The sequence below is a fragment of the Bos mutus genome, chromosome 1 (genome assembly GCF_027580195.1).
Source record: "Bos mutus isolate GX-2022 chromosome 1, NWIPB_WYAK_1.1, whole genome shotgun sequence".
Lineage (NCBI taxonomy): Eukaryota > Metazoa > Chordata > Mammalia > Artiodactyla > Bovidae > Bos > Bos mutus.
Window position 1 is genome coordinate 112290895 of NC_091617.1, and position 22924 is coordinate 112313818.

General features: G+C 40.4%; 1 protein-coding gene across 3 annotated transcripts in view; it reads right to left on the reverse strand.

Annotated features, from left to right (window-relative positions):
• ARHGEF26 (Rho guanine nucleotide exchange factor 26) overlaps positions 1 to 22924 on the reverse strand; it is a 136058-nt gene that overhangs the window by 36076 nt on the left and 77058 nt on the right. For all 3 annotated transcript variants that reach the window (XM_070374471.1, XM_070374462.1, XM_070374468.1), the window contains 3 exons: positions 20790 to 20864; positions 7390 to 7479; positions 1911 to 2065 (listed from right to left, as the gene is read on the reverse strand). In XM_070374471.1, coding sequence (XP_070230572.1) covers positions 1911 to 2065; positions 7390 to 7479; positions 20790 to 20864 — 320 coding nt within the window. The remainder of the gene's footprint in view (positions 1 to 1910; positions 2066 to 7389; positions 7480 to 20789; positions 20865 to 22924) is intronic.

Here is a 22924-nt window from a genome sequence, read left to right on the forward strand (position 1 = left end):
AAAATAAAATTTACTGAGCTACTTGAACTTTTTAAACTGCTCCAGATAACAGAGATAATTTCTTCTTGAAGTTATGGGAACACTATTTTCCTAAGTATGAAAAATACTCATCAGCATCTTACTGTATTCATCATAGACACATGGCTTTTCAGGGCAGAACACACAAAATTTTCATGTCACGTTGACAACCAAGCGGCTGAAGCAATTCATAATACAGTCTGATTTGAAGGAGCAGAAAGAAAAGCTCAACCTCTGTTTCAATTCAGTTTGAAAAAGGAGAATTCAAATAACTATTTCATGATAATTTGGACATTAAATTTATATATTCATAGAAGCCTGTTTCCACGATTCCCTCTGGGCAGTAGTGTGTAGTGCTAGTCGCTCAGTCGTGTCCAACTCTGTGCGACCCCACAGACTGTAGCCCACCAGGCTCCTCTGTCCGTGGGGCTTCTCTGGTGGCTCAGACGGTAAAGAATCTGCCTGCAATGCAGGAGACCCAGGTTCTATGCCTGGGCTGGGGAGATCCCCTGGAGAAGGGAACGGCAACCTACTCCAGTATTCTTGCCTGGAGAATTCCATGATTCCCTCTATCTTGTCTAAACCGTACCCTGTGAACTAACAACTGCTATTCCTATTATATGCCATCAAATCAGCCTACCTTCATCACCTTCATATACGGAAACAAAAACCCCACAGATTTATATTTTAATTCTAAGCTCATATTCTGGGAAAGATAGACTGTCTACAGAGAAATAGCAAGAAGACATTTTATAATCCTATCTATGTAGAGTACATTTAATAAAGAATGCTCCCTAGGGCTTCCCTAGTGGATCAGTGGTAAAGAATCCACCTGCCAATGCAGAAGATAATGGGTTCGATCCCTGATCTGGGAAGACCTGACATTTCAAGAAGGCACTAAGCCCATGGGCTACAACTATTGAGCCTGTGCTCTAGAGCCTGGGAACCATAACTACTGAGCCCTCACGCTGCAATTACTGAAGCCCGCATGCCCTAGAGCCCTGCTGTGCCAAGAAGAGAAGCCACCGCATTGAGAAGCCCGCACACTGCAACTCGAGAGTAGCTCTCATTGGCCACAACTAGAGAAAAGCCTGTGCGGCAATGAGACCCAGCACAGCATAAATAAATAAATAAAGCTAAAAAAAAAAAAAAAAGAAATGCTCCCTAGAGAAAGGCAGCACTAAGGGCCAAGGAGACTGTGTATGTATGTTTTGAGTGGGGACAGTTAGAACAAATGTCAGGAAAAAAAGGCTTGTACAGTGGTCCTCCTGGAAGTTTCCCTAGAGTAGGCCCTGACGACCCAACCAGAAGTCTAAAGTAAGAAGAAAAAACACTCTGCCAACCATGAGACTGACTTTCTTCCCCAAAGAGGGGAGTACTGGAGCACTGCTAACGTCTTCCCCATCACGGGGAAACTTTTTTGGACTGACAATTTTTAAGAACACTGGATTTTAAATTAAGCTACAAGAAGCACTAGAGTTGCACTTCAGCCTGCTCTCAATCACAGCAACTTTTATCTGTTTCATACAAAGGTCCTGCAGCAGAAGTGTGAAAAATGCTCACAGAGAATAATACCATTGAATAATACCATTGCCTCCCTAGGGATGTCAAGAGAATCCAAGGTCATAAACGTGTGAAATGCTTAGCACAGAGGTTTGCAGGCTATCAAAGCTCAGCAGCGGTTGGCTAGAACGATGATGCCGATAACAATTCGAATCTGCTGCAGAGGTAATTTAAAGAAAATGAAGCACAGATGTTCGTATGATTCCCTGTGTAGAAATTTTACACTTAACATCTCAAAAGCTTTTAAAAGATGATCACCTTCAATAGTTGCTTGCACCACAGAGTTTTAAAACTGGACGCACAGAGGGCAATGCCACAAAAAGGCTTACCTCTTCTTCTTGGTGATAATGAGCACATCATTAAAAAGGAAGAAGTAGACTTGCTGTTTGGACGTCCTTTTTGAGAAAAGCACCGTGTCTTCCACGTAGGCTGTCAACTCACCTCTTTTTACCAACCACCGGGAAGAGGAGACTAGAGGAAAAGGCTACAAAGAGAGAAACACTCAGTACCCAAAGCCAAAGTTAAGTCTTTTTAGGATTACTGAAAGTAAAGTATAAAACTTACATTCAAACAAATGATATGCCATTATTTTATAATAGTTCATATAATAGGTACATAATGGCAAAAACATAATTAGGGAACACATTCTTCAAGAGAAAATCAAAAGGAACAACTTATTTTCCAAATATAAAAAAACTATTAATATTAACTTGTCTATATAAAAACTGAAAGTCAGAAAATGTTACTGGGTCAACCAAAAACTGTTACCCTTCCATTAACTCTCAACTTTTTGAAAAAGACGACTGATAAGAAGTCACTTAAAAACGAAAAACCTCAAAATGAAATGTATTGGTATCAACTGCAGCCATTTCAAATACCACAAATCAGAATCTAAATATACCAAAAAATATTGTTAACTGTACTTAAAAAGAGACAAATGTAAAATAAGAGATAAATATAAAGGTTTGCATTTAATTCATGAATTAAAAAGACTTTATTCAAAAGGAAAGAAAAAAAAATCCCTGCAAATGTATGTTATGTCTATTGATTATCTACTTAGCTGTATTCTGGAGAACACATATTCTTAAAAGTTTATGGTAGTTTCCCTCATGGAAGTTAGTTCCTGAAAGCATCATGCCACTTTCTGGTTTTGAAAATGAACTTCTTCCAGAATAATCCATCTTAATCTCATAGAAAAGGCTATATTCAAGGAATCACATATTGCCTTTTCTTTATTCAGTTTACAGTTTCCAACTGGAAAACTCTCAAAACCTCAGAATAATCCTTACCCTTGAGAGTTCTTTTTTTTTTTTTTAATTACCAGAAATGCTTACTGCCAAAAATCTGATTTAAAACACGACATCCATAAAATAAGCAAAAGTTCTTGGACACACAAAAGATAACTCTAGTAAGTGTGGTGCAACCAAATGTCAACCATTTCAGAGAATAATGATTAAAAATAGCCAAAGGAAATTGAGGATATAAGGGAGGAAATTTGAAGGCTAAGAAAGGATTTCATTTCTGTTTTTTTTTAATTTATAAAGGACGTTTCTAAGAAGTCTGCTCACCAATATATACTTTTTTGGTTGGCCAAAAAGTTCTTTCAGTTTTTAAGTAAAAATAAAAGACACATTTTTCATTCTCATCAAGAACTTTACTGAACAGAATATTCACCATTTTGTTCCACTATCATCTGTCATTTTTCAGGCAACTTCATAATTTCATCTTCCCAAAACTCTTAATTTTTTTAGGCAAAGAACTAAGTGCCTAGAATTGAAATTTTTTTCCATTAAGAGAATTTTGTAAAGAATGAATTAGATGGAAATTCAAAGGTGCAATGTCTTGTGAATATGGCAGATGAATCAGAACCTCCCAGCCACGTTCTAACAGTTTTTGCCTGGTCATCAAAGAAACAGGTGGTCTTGCGTTATCCTGATGAAAGATTATGTGCTTTCTGTTGACTAATTCTGGGCACTTTGTGTTGAGTGCAGGTTTCAGTTGATCTAACTGGGAGCAGTACTTGTTGGAATCAATCCTTTGGTTTTCTGGAAGGAGTGCATAAGAGAGGTGAGCCAATCCAATCCCATCATACACACAACATCACCTTTGAATGAAGACCAGCCTTTGGTATAGGTGGTGGTGGTTTATCATTTGTCCAGTGATCTCTTCCATTTATGTGCAGTGTTCACTTTTCATCGCCCATCACAAAAATGGGGCATTTTCATTATTTAAGTAGAGAATTGCATGGGGAAAGACGGTCAAGAAGTTTTTTTTTTTTCATTTTAACTTATGTGGAACCCAAACATCAAAGCAATTAATATAATCAAGCTGGTGTACATCATTTTCAATGCTTGACTTGGATATTTTGTGTATGTCAGCTATCCCCCATTTGGTATAACATTGAGCTTTCTTAATTAATGTCTTGATTTGGTCGCTATCAATTTCAACTGGTCTACAATTCAGCAAGAAACTTCACAAACCACATCTGATATACTCAATCAGTCACAGCATCTTCTCCATATACCGCACCAATCTTTTTTTATTTTTGCATTTTAGTCGCAATTTTACCTTTCCTGAAATAATAAGGCATAATATGCAGAAAACGTTGCTTTTTCTTCCATCTTCAATATTAAAATGGCTACACAAAAATTCATCAATTTTGATGTTTTTTTCCCTAAATGCACACTGAAGTGACAGCTGTCATAGTACAATCTAACAAAGTTGTTTTGAATTAAGTTAAAGACAACTAAGCATTATTAGAGCTATCTTGTGGGGAAAAAAAAAACAACAACAACAACAACAAAAAAAACATTTTGGCCAATCCATATTTTCCTGAAGATTTAACAAAGGAAGATGAAAGATTATGGCTGATCTTAAAATTTCAAAAGTGTCTAATAAAAGAGTTCATATAGTTGTCAGCCTCCAAAGTCAAATCAGTCTATGGCTGAGACTTAAAAGTAATTTAGGAGGATCCCCACCAGCAAACACGAGAGGTCACAAATAATCAGCGTCAGGTTAGGTCCTGCCACAGGACTATAATTACAAGATAACACTGCAATCGTGCCACAGACTGTATAGGACGAACCAATATGTACGTGCCACCCTATGTCTATTCTTAGTTTAGAGGACAAGGGGAGAAAAAGTTTTTTAAACTTTTATTCTTGAAATAGATTGAGTTTTTGTTTTGTCTTATTTTTTAGATTGAGTTTTATGGACACATGGCAACCCACTCCAGTGTTCTTGCCTGGAGAATCCCAGGGACAGAGGAGCCTGGTGGGCTGCCGTCTATGGGGTCGCACAGAGTCGGACACGACTGAAGCGACTCAGCAGCAGCAGCAGCATAACCCACTAGGCAAGAATAAATTTCCCATGTATACCTAAAATTGACAGTGGCTTTCTCCAAAGAAGACATAGAAATGGCCAATAAGCACATGGAAAGATGTTCAACATCACTAGTTATTAGAGAAATGCAAATCAAAACTACAAGAAGGACTTCCCTGGTGGTACAGTGGATAGGAATCCATCTGCCAATGCAGGGGACACAGGTTCAATCCCTGATCTGGGAAGATTCCACATGCTGGGGAACAGCTGAGCCCATGCACCACAACTACTGAGCCTGTGCTCTCGAGCCTGCGAGATGCAACTGCTGATACTGAGCCCACGTGTTCCACCTACTGAGCTTGTGTGCACAACTACTAAAGCCCACACTCCTGGAGCCTGTGACCTGCAACAAGAGAAGCCACCGAAACGAGAAGCCCACGCACTTCAATCAAGAGTGGCTCCCACACACTGCAACTCCAGAAAGCTCACACATGGCAATGAAGACCCAGAGCAGTCAACAAGAAAGAAAAAACTACAATGAGGCATTACCTCACACTGCTCAAAATGGCCATCATCAAAATTTATACAAACAATAAATGCTGGAAAGGGTGTACAGGAAAGAGAATCCTTCTACACTGTTGCTGGGAATGCAGATTGGTACAACCACTATGGAGAACAATATGGAGGTTCCTGAAAAAATTAAACCATATGAACCAGTAATCCCATTTTTAGGCATATACCCTGAAGAAACCATAATTTGAAAGGATGCGTGCACCCTGATGTTCACTGCAGCATTACTGATGACAGCCAGGACATGGAAGCAACCTAAATGTCCATTGACCAAAGAATGGATAAAGAATATGTGATACATATATACAATGGAATATTACTCAGCCAAAAATAGGAACGAAATAGTGCCATTTGTAGAAACGTGGATGAACCTAGGGACTGTCATTCAGGGTGAAATAAGTCAGAAAGAGAAAAACAAATACTGTATAATATTGCTTATATGTGTAATCTAGAAAAATGGTAGAGATGAACCTATTTGCAAAGCAGGAATAGAAACAGACATAGAGAACAAACTTTCGGTTACCAAGGGCTGAAGGGACAGTGGGATGAACTGGGAGACTGAAGTTGACATATATACACTACTGTGCATAAAACAGATAACTGATGAGAATCTACTGTACAGCACAGGGAACTCTATTCAATACTAAATAACAGGAAGAGGGCATTATAACAGACGTGCGTGTGTTGTTTTTAGCGAGTACTCAGCATCTTCTAAGAAAAATCATGGGTCATGTTTCTGCATTTAAAATGTTACAGTCAGGATGTCATAGCGGAATAGTTTACATTAATCTTCAAGTCAGGACATCTAGACCCTCATCCTGATTCTGCCACCATAAGTCAAACGACCCTATTAGTGATTAATTATTCTCTGGGCTGTATTTTCCTCATTTATAAAAGGGTGTATCAGTGACCCTGAAACCATATGACACAGTAGAGAGTTATCTGCATAAAGCCGTCATTACTCTAATTCCGCCACACAAACAAGGAACCCGTTTACTATGAGAAAAATATGAGCAGTCACTTTAATTAAATTCAAGAGGCATCAAGAGAAATAAAATCACAACCATGAGCACTCACATCCATTAAGGATTCAACTGTGAGCAACAAAGGACTTGACAATGGCCTAGCCTGGCCATTGTCATTTCCTTCTTTGTTTATCCTCTCATTTGCCCCTGAGCAGTAAGAGACACGCAGCAACATGCAGCACACAGGCAAAAAAAGAATTATGTAGGAAAAACAAAAGTGAAAAGAATAATCCACTAATAATCCTTTCTGCCAACTGGGAAAGGAGCCCCCTTATTTGACTGAGGAGAAATACCCTAGTCCAGCTCATGGGATACCACTATTTTGCAGGACACTTTGGCTCAGACACTAAAGAATCTGCCTACAATGCAGGAGACTCAGGTTCAGTCCCTGGGTTGGGAAGATCCCCTGGAGAAGGGAATGGCCACCCACTCCAGTATTCTTGCCTGGAAAATTCCATGGAGAGAGCGGCCTGCTGGGCTACAGTCCATACAGTCCATGGAATTAAGAGTTGGACACGACTGAGCAACCAACACTTTCACTTTTATTTTTTTGAGAATAGGAAAGAAATCTCCTTTCCAGTCTAAAAATTCTATCGTTTTACTATGTTACCTCAAGTTTAATCTCTTCCGAGGAGGAAAAAAAACTTCTAGTTAGATAATACCTAACTCATTGGTTTAGAGAAAGGTCACTTTATCTGGGATAAGCAAGAGCAGAATTACCCACAACAAGGTATCTGCTGCTCCGCCTGCCAGCCTCTGTGTAATCAATTTATGACCCCGCTTTGACAAGCAAATTCCTCTACACTTTGTTATTCTCCACTATCTCCCTATTCACTGAAGATTTCAACAAAAGCAGTAATAAATCTGTTTATGAAGAAGTACGAGAGAGTACCTTAATTTTAAATTCCAGCTGGGAGTTAATTGTGTACATCATTTCCGTCCTTTCCATCTTCCGGGCTCCTTCGTTGCAGAGTCGCACCAACTGGAAACAGAATAATCAGGGAGGGTTAAGAGGTGAAGGAGAGAAACCTCACTTTCAAATGCAGATCTTGCAGGAAATAATTAGCACTTTGGAAAACTCCAGACAGTTCAAGAATTTACAGCTTCACAGTCGAGACTCTGCACCCAGTGGGAAGTGGTGTCATTAGGATGTGCAGACAGAGAAAGAATGTCCTGAGAATTTTCAGGGACAGACAGCCTCGTGTTATGTGTGTTACCACATGACATGCTTCACATACATGAGGCAGGTTCGTCGCGTGGTCCAATCTGTCCGTTCTGCCCCCGGTCCTTGCCTTCACCCATGGGAACCCCACCAACCTCAGGGCAAGCTGCACCTCTCTCTTTTCAAATCAGAGCAGCTGAGGGCAGAATACCGGACTTCAAAGGCAAATTCTCAGTTGAACGCTACGCTCAAAACAAGTGACAGGTAAGCTGGATGCTGGAAGAGGACAGCCTTCCACTGGGACCTGATAGTCAGTGATTCTTCAAGCTGAGGGGAATGCAGTTTAATTAGCACTACTGAGTTATCTACAAATAGATGGACTAATAGTCCTTGGATGAGTAGTTGTGATACTGTGATTTGTAATAAAACAGATATTTTTGTCTTTTATCCACTGTTTCTGGCACATGGCTCCTAAAACCCTTGTAATGTCCTATATAAGAGCCTTGGGGGCTTCTTTGGCTATAATTTAGTATTGTTACCAGTTTCTGAAATAGCTCCAGGACATAAAAGTGAAGTGGGTATCTTCTGTTATTTATAACAAGCCCCTTTCAACCTTGTCTGAATTTATATTAATCAGGCGACTTTTGGAAAGTCCCTAAAGATGGGGTTGGTTGTCAGGGGAACCATTCAAATAATTAGAGAAAAGACTGGAACTTTCAGGCCTACCACCTGACCTCCAGGGAGGGAAGAGAGGCTAGATATGACTTGATCACTACTGAGCAGTGGTTTAAATAAATCATGTCCATGTAAAGAAGCCTCCATAAAAACCACTGAATTTTGGAAAGGGGAGAATTTCCGGGTTGGTAAGAAGATGGCCATCTCAAACTCTGAGGATAGGACATCCGGAGCTTGGGACCCTTCTGAACCTCACCCTATCTCTTCCTCTGGCTGTTCACTCATATTCCTCAGCATCCTTTGTAACAAACCACTAATCTAGTAAGTAAACTGTTTTCCTGAGTTCTATGAGCCCCTCGAGCAAGTTAATCAAACCTAAGCGGGGGGTGGGTGGTGGGAACTTCTGATTTATAACCAGTGGGTCAGAAGCACAGGTAACTTGTGAAGAGTAACTACAGTGAAGTCTGGGGTGTGGCCTGCTGGGCCTGAGTCCTTATCCTGTGGGATGGGCTATCTCCAGGGGGAGTGAAAACTGAATTGAATAGAGTAAGCCACGTGGGCTTCCCAGGCGGCACTAGTGGTAAAGAACCTGCCTGCCAATGCAGGAGATGTAAGAGACACGCATTGGATCCTTGAGTCGGGAAGATCCCTGGAGGAGGGCACGGCAACCCACTCCAGTATTCTTGCCTGGAGAATCCATGGACAGAGGAGCCTGGTGGGCCACAGAGTCCGTGGGGCCACACAGAGTCGGACACGACTGAAGTGATTTAGCACGCACGCATGCACAAGCCACCCAGCTGGTAGGGCAGAATTGCTCAGTGTGGGGAAAGCCTGCACACATTTGGTGACCACAAGTGTCAGAAGTGAAGCGTTCCGTGGGTAGAGTATTGAGCACAGAGGATCCACCCAAGAGTTTCTCCTTTATATTGTACTTAATATATAATTATTAGTTTGCTGACCTAAACCAAAAGAAATTTTGTATTGTTAATTTCTCATTAACTGAAAAATCTGTAAAACATGCCCATAACAAGGATCATTGGCCATAAAGACAGTGTGATTGTTAAAAACAGAAGCTAGAAATTCTGGTTAGATTTACTTTAATATTGGTGCTTTATTATAATGTAGCTCCCACTATCAAAAGAAATGTTAACACATAAGTAAACAAAACAGGCCATAAAAGGCTCTGACCTAGTCCTACTTCATGGAGGTAACTGGAAACAAGATAGGTTACACACTTCCTCTTTTTTTCCCATGATTATATGAACATATAAGTACATACATATAAGGTGTAAAAATTCTTTTATTTTTGTAAATGGATCGCCCAATGCTTGTCTGTGACTTAATTTTTTTCACTTGACAATATTTCTCCTTATAACATTCACTGAAAAACAAGTTTATTTTGTACCTGGTATATGTCAGGTGCTAGGGTAGGAACATTTAAGAGATATACAATCCCTACTGTCATAAAAGAAGGGCAGACACAATAATCAGAGACTGAAATCTTAAGGAAGAAACTGGGGGGCAGGGGTCCAGGGAGGAAGAAGGTGGGGAGAGAGGCGGGCCCTCTCCTTAAAGTCCCTCTGAGCTGCACCGAAGGACAAAGGTAGCAGTAGCACACAATCAAGGGACAGCACTGTGAACACAGTGCACAATCAAGGGTCCAGGCAGAGTGAACATCAGAAGCAGATTGCTGTGTGCCTGAGAAAGTAAGATCCTGACGCAGGAAAATGGCACAAGAGGAAACTGAAGGACCAGCCAAGGTCAAAGCATGCAGGTTCTTTCGGCGTGTGAGTTGTATTCTAAGTGCAAAGAGAAGCCACCAGCAGGCTTTCAGCAAAGCAGTGGCAGGATGCAATACATGCTGTGAGCACATGTGCTTTCACAGCACACCTATTCCATTCCCAATTGATGGACGCTTGGACGATTTCCAAGCACTTAACAGATACTCTGGGCTTAAAGTGTATGCCTATCTTCAGTTCCAGTATATCTTTAGGTCCCAGTGGTATGAAGAGTTCACTGATGCAGGGACTGATGGCCCACCTGATCAAAGCTAGGAGCTGAGGGACTTCCCTGCTGGTCCAAAGAATCTGCCTTCCAATGTAGGGGACACAGGTCCCATCCCTGGTCGGGCAACTAAGACCCTACATGCCTTGGGGCAACTAGAGTGCCCGCTCACAGTAACTACTGAGCCCACACACCACAACTAGAGATGCCCATGTGCTGCACTGAGAAAAGCCTGCACACCTCCACAAAGACTCAGCACAGCCAAACAAGACAACTCAGAAAGCGCAGAGCCAAAAACACTCTGGCTGGGCTTAGGGGCAACCTGCAGTTAAAGTATCCTAAAAGGATTCAGACAGATAAATAGCTGAGCTGCTTGGGACATTTTTAAGATTTCTTTTATTTGTAGTTACCCAATCTGTGTTCCCAGACTTCCATCGTGGCTTGTTCCCCAAGCTCTACCTCCAGCTACCTGGATGGTATCTCTTCTCAGATGTACCACTGTCATCTGAAACTCAAAATGGGAATGCCCAAACCTGAACACCACCTTCATCTCTCCCTGTTCCAGCCCCATGTTCTCTATGTCAGTGACTGACCCCAGCATAATTCATTTCCCCAAGTCAAAAAGCTAGGCCCTCACCACTCAGGCGTGCCCCTCTCCCTTGTCCTCTATCCAAACAGTTCATAGTATCTCCTTAATGCTGTGACCTCCAGAAAAACATGTTCAGTCTTTATAAGTTCAAATCTGATCATGTTACTCCTCAGCTTGAAATCTTTAAAAGGCTCTTTGAAGCTTCCAGAATTAAATCTCACCAAGACCAGGATCTGGCACCTACTTAGCGGATCCTGCTTCTGCTAAAGGCCTGTCTTGCCAAAGGCCCTCCCTCTCCCATGTCCTTCACACTTTTGATGTGTTTCCCTCCACCTGAATGCCCTTCACCCCACTCTGTCCAACTGACTCCTTCTTATCTAGATTTATACCACTCTATTTGCCTTTCAGATCTCATCTTGGGTATTACTTTTCTTAAAAGACTGGAGAACAGAGACCGAAATGTCCATATCTGTTAGTTAAGTGCCTGGCCCAGTGCCTAAGACACAAGGAATACTCAGCAAATAGCAAATGTTAATGTGTAAACTTTAAGAATTCTTAAAGAGATGGGAATACCAGATCACCTTACCTGCCTCCTGAAAAACCTGTATGCAGGTCAAGAAGCAAGAGTTAGAACTGGACATGGAACAACAGACTGGTTCCAAATCAGGAAAGCAGTACGTCAAGGCTGTATATTGTCACCCTGCTTATTTAACTTATATGCAGAATACATCATGTAAAACGCCAAGCTGGATGAAGCACAAGCTGGAATCAAGATGGTAGGGAGAAATAGCAATACCTCAGATATGCAGATAACATCACCCTAATGGCAGAAAGCGAAGAGCAACTAAAGAGCCTCTTAATGAAGGTGAAACAAGAGAATGAAAAAGCTGGCTTGAAACTCAGCATTCAAAAAACTAAGATTATGGAATCCAGTACCATCATTTCATGGCGAATAGATGGGGAAAAAGTGAAAACAGCGACAGACTTTATTTTCTTGGGCTCCAAAATCACTACAGATGGTGACTGCAGCCACGAAATGAAAAGACACTTGCTCCTTGGAAGGAAAGTTATGACCAACCTAGACAGTGTATTAAAAGCAGAAACATCACTTTGCTGACAAAGGTTTGTCTAGTCAAAGCTATACTTTTTCCAGTATCATGTACGGATGTGAGAGTTGGACCATAAAGAAGGCTGAGTGCCAAAGAATTGATGCTTTTGAACTGTGATGCTGGAGAAGACTCTTGAGAGTCCCTTGGACTCCAAGGAGATCAAACAGTCAATCCTAAAGGAAATCAGTCCTGAATATTCATTGGAAGGACTGATGCTAAAGGTGAAGCTCCAATACTTTGGCCACATGATGCAAAGAGCTGACTCATTGGAAAAGCCCCTGATGCTGGGAAAGATTGGGGGTAGGAGGACAAGGGGCAACAGAGGATGAGATGGTTGGATGGCATCATCAACTCAAAGGACATGAGTTTGAGCAAACTCTTGGAGATAGTGAAGGACAGGAAGCCTGGCATGCTGCAGTACACGGGGTTGCAAAGAGTAGGACACAACTGAACAACAATGCATAAACTGCATTCAGAGATCATTTACAAGTACTTTAAAAAAGGGGGGGGGCATATAGACCAATGGAACAAGATAGAAAGCCCAGAGATAAACCCAGGCATCTATGGGCACCTTACCTTTGACAAAGGAGGCAGGAATATAAAATGGGGAAAAGATAGTCTCTTCAATAAGTGGTGCTAGGGAAACTGGACAGCTACATGTAAAAGAATGAAATCAGAACACTTCCTAACCCTATACACAAAGATAAACTCAAAATGAATTAAGACCTAAATATAAGACCAGAAACCATAAAACTTTTAGAGAAAAACATAGGCATAACAATGTATAATATAAAACATAGAAAGATCCCCTATTACCCACCTCCTAGAATACTGGAAATAAAAACAAAAATAAACAAGTGGAACCTAATTAAGCTTAAAAGCTTTTGCACAGCAAAGAAACTACAAACAAGGTGAAAAGACAGCCCTTAGAATGAGAGAAAATACTAGCAAATGAAATAACTGACAAAGGATTGATTTCCAAAGTATATAAGCAGCTCCTACAACTGAATACCAGAAAAACTCAATCAAAAAGTGGGCAGAAGACCTAAAGAGACATTTCTCCAAAGAAGACTTACAAATGTCTAACAAACATATGAAAAGATGCTCAACATCAAATTGCAAATCAAAACTGCAAAGAGGTATCACCTCACACCAGTCAGAATGGCCATCGTCAAAAAGTCTACAAACAATAAATGCTGGAGAGGGTGTGGAGAAAAGGGAACCGTTTTGCAATGTTGGTAGGAATGTAAATTGATATAGCCACTATGGAAGACAATATGGAGATTCCTCAAAAAACTGGGAGTAGAACTACCATATGATCCAGCAATCCCAGTATTGGGCATGTACCCTGAGAAAACCAAAATTGAAAAAGGCACATGTACCCCAATGTTCACTGCAACACTATTTATATAATAGCTAATACATGGTAGCCACCTAGATAGCCAACATCAGATGAATGGATAAAGAATTTGGTACATGTATACAACAGAATATTACTTAGCCATAAAAAATGAATCCATTTGAGTCGGTTCTAACTAGCTGGAAGAACCTACAGCCTATTATACGGAGTGAAGTAAGTCAGAAAAACAAATATCGTATATTTCTCATATATATGGAATCTAGAAAGACAGTACTGATGAACCTATTTACAGGGCAACAGTGGAGATACAGACATAGAGAACAGACTTCTGGACATGGGTTAGGAGCAGGAAGGTGAGGGTATGACAAATGGACAGAGTACAGAAGCATATACCCTGCTATGTATAAAATAGGTAACCAATGGGAATTTGCTGTATGACTCAAGGGCTTTGTAACAACCTAGAGGGGTGAGAAAGGATGGGAGGTGGGAGGGAATTTAAAGAGGGAGGGGACACATGTATACCTGTGGCTGACGCATGTTGATGTATGGCAGAAGCCAACACAATATTGTGAAGCAATTTTCCTTCAATTAAAAACAAATAAGTTTGGGGGAAAAAAAGGTGGGGAGACAAACTCATTGTAAAAGACCCTGATGCTGCGAAAGACTGAAGGCAAAAGGAGAAGGGAGTAGCAGAGGGTGAGGTGGTTAAATAACATCACCAACTCAATGGACATGAATTTGAGCAACCTCCAGGAGATAATGGAGGACAGAGGAGCCTGGCGTGATGCAGTCCATGGGGTGGAAAAGAGCTGAACATGACTCAGTGACCGAACAACAACAACTGGCTACTGGCCTCTGCACTGGGTAGTGCAACTCTACAAGTGTTTTCCGTATCATCTGAGCAAGAAATTGCACCGCTGTTCTTGTGCTGGGAAGTTGCCAGCCCTGAGAAGTGCACAGCTCTAGAATTTCTCATAAGAAAATGGTCTCAGACTTGCTCATGTACCTATGTAGTGTATTCTCTTGATCAACGTTCCTCTTCCTCAAACTACAAGGATAAATGTTAATTTTATACTCTTCAGGTGGGATGTGGTGGCAAACTGATAATGAAAAATTTTCCAAAAGGTAAAAAAATAAATAAATAAATAAAAAGGGGGCGGGGGACAATTCCTTTATCCCTTTTTAAAATGGAAGAGAAAATGGAAAATAAATTCATCATCTTTATTTCCTAAACTTCCAAATATCAAGTTCATCAGCCACCACTTCTGAAGGCATATTAAAAACAAAAACATTCCCCAAGCATCTCAAGCAATGGTATCCTCAGTGGACTCTGTTTAGTGACTATTTCAAGGGACAAGCACTAATTAGGATATGTGTGCTCTCGTATTTTCCGTAAAATCAGCCTCTGCATATTGAAACTGTGCCTTCCTTCAACATCTGTCAAAGCCTAATTAAATTTAGTTCACTAAATTTTTTGCTTCAGGCAAAACTTATGTGGGGAAAAAACCTCAATCTCTCTAATGAAGTATAAATAAAAACAAAATATTTTCAATTTGTCAAATTCACAAAGATGAAAAGAATATTAGATGCTGGGGAGTATGGAGAAAGATAAGATACTTAGAAATACTTCCGGTTGTCATGGACACAGGGACAATTTTTCTTACAGGTACTTGGGGGCCCTTAAAACATACCAAGCTTTCCTCCCCAATAAACCCACTTCTGGAAACTTTACAACAGAAATCATCGGAGGAGCACAGTCATTTATGCAAGGCCACGCAGCACAATTAGAGCAGTAAATGAAACGGGCACCACATGAATCCATGTTTAAATGTACATTTACATTCACTGGAAGCACACACCATAAAATGACAACAGTCATTACTTTCAACAAGACTACTAATACATTTTGTTTTCTCTTATTTCAAACTTTCAAATTTTCTGTAATGGGCACTTACTACTTTTAAAAATGTACCTTTGTAAACTTTACATACATTCTTTCAGAGCAATACTTAAAGAGTGAAAACAAAACAACAAAACATTAATTCCTCCCTGCCACACTCCTGTCTCTTCACCATCAGCAACCACAGTTGAAAGTTTGAGTGTGATTCTAAATACTATTTCTGACACACATATGTATATAAACGCATTTTATTATCTAGATGTCATTATGCTATTTGTTCTCTTCTGCAACTTCATGTTCTTCACTTAACAATACAGCTTAGAGATCTTTTCATGTTAACAGATATCTACCTCTTTGTAAACAGCTGAAGCAGTAAGTTACAGGAAAAGATTCAGGAGGACTTGGCTCTTCTGCCAGTAGCAGAAGAGCTTAGAACTTAATACTATCTCCAAATAGAAGTAGAATTTTTATGAGGTATGAAGTAAAGCAGTTATCCTCTTTCTGTGGGAGAGTAAATAGAAGACAACAGCAGGGGAGATTTCACTGGCATCAGAAACCATCTCTTAACCACCATTCCTTAGACACAGACAGCTCTGCACCAGCTGAACTATCAGGCTCCCAGGAAATTTCCCTCCTCGCAGCTTTACCTCCCGCACAGGAGCAGAAAATCAGAAAGTACATACATGTTTCACTTGATAGAAACATCTTGTTTTTGGGTTGTTTGACTAAGTTAATAAGTCTCTCCAAATGCCCCAATTCAGAAAAATTGTCACCATCATTTCATCAATCAGATCAGATCAGTCACTCAGTCGTGTCTGACTCTTTGCGACCCCGTGAATCGCAGCACGCCAGGCCTCCCTGTCCATCACCAACTCCCGGAGTTCACTCAGACTCACGTCCACCGAGTCAGTGATGCCATCCAGTCATCTCGTCCTCTGTCATCCCCTTCTCCTGCTGCCCCCAATCCCTCCCAGCATCAGAGTCTTTTCCAATGAGTCAACTCTTCGCATGAGGTGGCCAAAGGACTGGCGTTTCAGCTTTAGCATCATTCCTTCCAAAGAAATCCCAGGGCTGATCTCCTTCAGAATGGACTGGTTGGATCTCCTTGCAGTCCAAGGGACTCTCAAGAGTCTTCTCCAACACCACAGTTCAAAAGCATCAATTCTTCGGCGCTCAGCCTTCTTCACAGTCCAACTCTCACATCCATACATGACCACTGGAAAAACCATAGCCTTGACTAGACGAACCTTTGTTGGCAAAGTAATGTCTCTGCTTTTGAACATGCTATCTAGGTTGGTCATAACTTTCCTTCCAAGGAGTAAGCGTCTTTTAATTTCATGGCTGCAATCACCATCTGTAGTGATTTTGGAGCCCAGAAAAATAAAGTCTGACACTGTTTCCATTGTTTCCCCATCTATTTCCCATGAAGTGGTGGGACCGGATGCTATGATCTTCGTTTTCTGAATGTTGAGCTTTAAGCCAACTTTTTCACTCTGCACTTTCACTTTCATCAAGAGGCTTTTGAGTTCCTCTTCACTTTCTGCCATAAGAGTGGTGTCATCTGCATATCATGAACAATTTCACTGAAGTATTATTTGCACTAGGCAAATACATTTCACTAGCATTTTAATCACCAAAAAACATATTACTCATTTTTCCCCAAGAATGAATAACTATTTAGAGAGACTTGCCCAAGGGCCTTAGGTGGAATCTGCTTCTAAAAAATTTGGGCCTCAACACACAAAATTTCACTGTAAAATAAGTGCTGGGAACTCTCAGTTTCTCTCATTTCAGAAACAGCAAGCAAGTGAAAGTCTGCATTTTGATTTCGAACCATAAACGCTCTATGTGCACAATCTTTTTGTTAAAAATACTGACATTGTTTTCCCATCTATAAAAACTCATTGGTAACTTGCACAAATGAAAAAGAAGATGAATCCTTGAGTTGGCAGTACTGATGACCTCAGTTTCCTACAACATTTAGAGACTGAGGTTATAATCCTGATGTTCATGACTCCTACGCAAGACAGAAAAATGCTGTCCTAGAGAAAACACTTGCTTAGGCCACTCGAACAGCAATTCTTCACAGAGGGTCTTCCGTATAGTAAGTATCAAGGTAGTGCATGCTTAATTGCTTCCGTCGTGTCTGACTCTGTGCGACCCACAGACTGTAGCCCACCAGCTCCTCTGTCTATGGGATTCTCCAGGCAAGAATAGTAGAGTGGGTTCTCATGCTCTCCTCCAGGGGATCTTCCCAACCCAGGAATCAAACCCACGATTGTTAAGTCTCTTGCATTGGCAGGCCGATTCTTTACCACTACCGTCACCTGGGAAGCCCTGTGTCAAGGTAAGGCAGTTAATTTTTGCCAGCCTGCCCTAAAAGCACCAGAGCCAAATCAAGTGAAACAGAGATGCCTAAAGGAACATAGCAGTCTACTCAAACTGGGACGTGAAAGTCTCAAAAAAATTAGGTATCTTTCCTAATTCAATTCAATCACTACTACCTTCCTCCTCTTCCTGTGTGAATTTTTTTTCCAGCTTCTCAGTTACAATCAAACAGAATCTGACAATCTCTTTCATATCTAAGACTCAACTTCTCCATGTAGTTTCTCTTAAAGATTCCCCCATCCACTACAGGATTTGGGGTCCTGGAGGAGAAACCCACAGGCAGTAGGACCATAGGCAACTTCATACCTGTCAGGCTAAGTTTCTTCACTTAGTGTTTTGCAAAGTGGGATATGTGTATCTCCTTCTCTGATGGAGCAAGAGATGCATTCAAGTGGTTGGCAGATCACTATGGTTTAAATGTTCACATCCTCCCAAAATACATACTGAAATCTTATCTTCCAAAGATGATGGTACTAGGAAGTGGGGACCTTTGGGAGTTGCTCAGAAGTCATGGGATAGAGCCCGTATGAATGGGATTGTGCTTTATACAAGAGGCTCCAAAGAGCCGCCTTGATCCCTTCTGCCTTGTCAAGGCTACCAGAAGTCTGCAACCTGGCTGGAAGAGGGATCCCAGCCAACTCTGCTTGTTCCCTGATCTTAGACTTCCAGCCTCCAGAACAGAGAAAGAAATTTGCTGTTTATAAGCCAATCAGTCTGTGGTACTTTGTTCTAGCAGCCCAAAAGGGCTAAGACACAGATAAACTAATTTTTAGTATAAAAATGTGTTAGAAAAATGAACAACTAGCTTATAAAACTCATGATTTTGTAGTAATTATTGGCAAGGATGAGGATAAATAAAATGGAGTCAGTTTAAAGTTGACTGAAGGACTTCCCTGGTGGTCCGGTGGTGGATCTTTCTTTGCCTTCCAAAGCATGGGGTGCAGGTTCAATCCTTAGTCAGGGAACTAAGATCCCACAAGCCTTGGGGTCAAGAACCCCAAATATAAAAAAGAAGCAATAATGTAGCAAATTCAATAAAGACTTTAAAAATGGTTCACATAAAAGTATTTAAAAAATAAAGTTGAAACAATGAAATTCAACATAAAGTTCAATTGATAAAGTTGATAGAAAGAAACAGTGCTTCATAGTCAAGTATCACAAAGACGCACAAAACTCGAGGCAGCTTAGAGATGCTTAGGATGCTTCTGTGATCATGAGCTTTGCTCTCCTGGGTCTAGCTCATCTCATATCCTCACTGATTCTCAAACCTTCAGCTGCTTTTTCTCAGCGAACTATTCCTATTAGCATTTAAACATACCCACAATTTTCTAATCTTTAAACAAAAGACCCTCCCTCACTTCCCTTTCAACTATAGCTTCTCTTTCAACTCATTTTACCCTCACAGCCCAATAGTTTAAACAGCTATACTAACTGGCTGCACAGTCTCATCCTCCACTTATTCCTCAACATGCTCCAAACTGGCTTCCACACCTACCCTGCAAGGACACAACTCACCTGATAATAAATACACCCGGTGAATGCATTGATCATTATCTCACTTTGTCTTGGCAGAGCAGCCAATGGAGCTGCCCTTCCTTCCACCAAATTACATGCCATTTGCCAGGCCATTAGAGGGCTTCCCTGATAGCTCAGTTGGTAAAGAATCTGCCTGCAATGCAGGAGACCCCAGTTTAATTCCTGGATCAGGAAGATCCACTGGAGAAGGGACAGGCTACCCACTCCAGTATTCTTGGGCTTCCCTTGTGGCTCAGCTGGTAAAGAATCTGCCTGCAATGTGGGAGACCTGGGTTCAATCCCTGAGTTGGGAAGATGCCCTGGAGAAGGGAAAGGCTACCCACTCCAGAATTTTGGCCTGGAGAACAGTCCATGGGGTCTCAAAGAGTTGGACACGACTGAGCAACTTTCACTTTCCTACTTTAGTACTTCTGTTGTTTTTCAAGTTTCCTCTGCTGTTTCCTTTTCCCTACACAAGATGAAGCCTGGTGTTCTTCATGGCTGAACCTCAACATTCTTCTTACTCTACACACTCCTGGGTACTTTTCATCTACTTTTCCAGCTTCAAAAATCATCCCCATACTGATGATCCACAAACCCATGTCTCCAGTTCAAGTCTCTCCACTGAGCTCCTGACTTGGATATTCTATTGGAACCTCACTCAATTCCAACACACCCACAATGGAATCCTCAGCTTCTCCCTATGCTCGTACTATGGAAATAAGAGCATCCATCTAGTTGCCTAAGACAGGGATGATTTTCCTTGGCTCATGTCCATAAATATACCCACCCAAGTCACCTCCACGCCTACCTCCCCAATGTTGTAGGCTTGCTTCTTTGCCTTCTAGTATCATATCAGTATAGGCTCCAGTCATCTGTAACCTAAGCAACTATAAAGGCTTCATCACTGGGGCCCATTCTCACTGTCAACTTCACAGCACACGAATCTGTAGCTTCCACAGCATCCTAGGATAAGGTTCACAATTCCTTAACATGGATCCTCTGTGCTCTCTCTCCTGGACTGGGCTCTAGTCACACGAAGAACATTCTAGTTCAAATTCTACAAATAAGTCTTTGGGTCTTTGCATGTTCCTGAAACACCCTCCCCAGTCCCTGGCTCAAAGCTGCTCTTGCTCCAGGCTTCAGCTTCAACATTTCTATGTTCTTCCTCTCATGTCACTCACCATCCTTTATTGTAACTCTTATTTCATGTCTGCCTTCCCCTTTATACAGCACATTCCATGAGGGCAGTAACCACACATGTCTTACTCATCCTCACATTTTCAGGCGCTGGCATTGTCCCTGGCACTGTAGTGGATATGCAATAAATATTTCTTGAATGAGAGAATGAATAAACAGCTATTCAGACACCAAAAGAAAATGAGATCTCTAAAGGCCCTTAAGACTGTCTGAAATAGTAAAAATACCAATTTCATTTGAGTGTAGAAAACATAACTTTGTTTTTCAACTACTTAATGAATGGTGCACAAATGGCTGTGAGAATCAACCAGTTTTTAGCATCAAATCCAGACAGGTTCTCTTTGGAGAGATCTGAGTGTTTTACTGTCTGATAAGCTACTCAACAGTTACCTTGCTCACTTCCTTTAAGGCTCTTTTGCAGACTTCATATTTCGGAGAATCCTTAGGAGTCTTTTGACAGATAGTCTGCAATGAAATGAAAGAAAAACAAAATCAGCTGATTTATTCTTTTAAGTAAAATAAAACCAATGTCCAGCCATATACTTACTCATAGCAAACTTAACAATGCTGAACACAATACTATGGATTAATATAAAGATGACATTAAAATAGGAAATAGTCTTTAAAAGCATAGGATCCATGTTCATCCAGAGGATGATTTAATAAGAGGATAGACTTCAGAGGTGGGTGAATCTGGTTTCAAATTCTAGATCTGCTCCTTATGAGCTATTCGACCTTGGGTAAGTCACCTTCCCTTATAAGCTTCTATAAGCCTAAGTTTTCTCATCTGTAAAATTGGGATAAATCCACCTCTAAAGCCACAAGGCTGTTAAAAAAGTTAAATGATAATGCATGGAAAGTTCTTTATGAATAACCTGCATACATAGGTCTTCAATTAATGACAAAGTTACTTCAATGATCCCTGTTATCATCATCATTATTATTAGAGATTATATTTGCAGATGATATAATGTGAATAAAAAGGTCAAGAAAAAATGGCTGCTGGGTTTTTTCTTGATATGCTTATACTGCAATTTTTGTGATGGTAAAATTGAGTTCAAAAAACATCAACTGAAGATATACTGAATTATATATAACTTTTGAAACTATATCTGTTCAAAGCCAACAAAACCATTTCAATTGTTAAAAATGTTAATCTCAATTAACAAGTTTAACTAAATCTCCAAATGAAGTAAAATCGAAGGGATCATGTTTTAAGTACATTTAGATTCTTCCCAGGTGGCCAGATTCTCACACATGGACAACAGATGAGGGCAACTGGCATCTAGCAGAAGCGGAAGATACCAGAAACTAGCAAACCACTGAACCTTACATGCAGAGGAACACCAAGCCTATGAATCTGAAAGTCAGGTGTCAGGAATATTATGTGTGATATGTAAGAAGTACAGACTGGACCACTGGTGGTTTTATATTAATGTACTCAAATTTTTTTCGACTATGACCCCACTGTAAGAAATACTTTTACACTGCAACTAGTACACATGCACACAAAATGAAAGTTTTTTGTGAAATAATATTTAATCACATTATGAACAATGTATATATCATATACTGTGTGTTCTACTCTATATTCATATTCTAAAAACACTACTCATGTTCCAAAAGTCAACTTCATGACCCACTAATGAGTACAAAAGCAGTTTGAAAAATATTAGTTTTTATTTCTGGGAGCAGGCCACAGTTTCTTTTGTACACTTCAGTTTTATAAATCTTGCACACACTAGGAAGTCATTCTTAAGAATGACTACAGCTTAATCTACAATCTCAAAAGAGTCTCTGACCCCAAAAAGTATCATTTCTTTTTAGACTCTGTGTGATAGACATGATAAATACTGATACAAAAAATCAGAGCTGGATTTGCAAAACTGCAAGTTTCCCAATATTTACAAGAAGAGAAGTCTCTAAATCACACAAGACGGACAAGGATGGGTGTAAAGGTAGCGGACTAGTAGACTGAGGTGGCCCAGGAGAGCAGAAGGTGCTGTGAATTCTGAAAAGACAGCTGAACCTCCTCAACACTGTGCGGCTGGGCCAAGAAAGTGACCATAATCCCACCTTTTTACTAGTTTCTAAATTTCAGTGCTTCTTTGAATTTATAATGGAATAGAGAAAATGGAATTTATTTTGTAATCTTAGACAATCATAATTTTTGCTATATTTTTATCCTGTATTTTGACTTATAAAAAGCAAGCACGTCAAAACTGACATTATATTATCATCCAAATTCAAAGCAGAACTGTGCCAAGATATTTTAACTTGATCAAAAAGATACTTTTTGAACTATCATATGATCCAGCAATCCCACTCCTGGGCATATACACGGAAAAAACAAAAACTCTAATTCAAAAAGAGACATGCAACCTGATATTCATAGCAGCACTGTTTACAATAGCTAAGACATGGAAGCAGCCCAAATGACCATCAACAGACAACTGATTTAAGATGTGGTACGTATATGTAATGGAGTATTGGCCATAAAAAGGATGGAATAATGCCATTTGCAG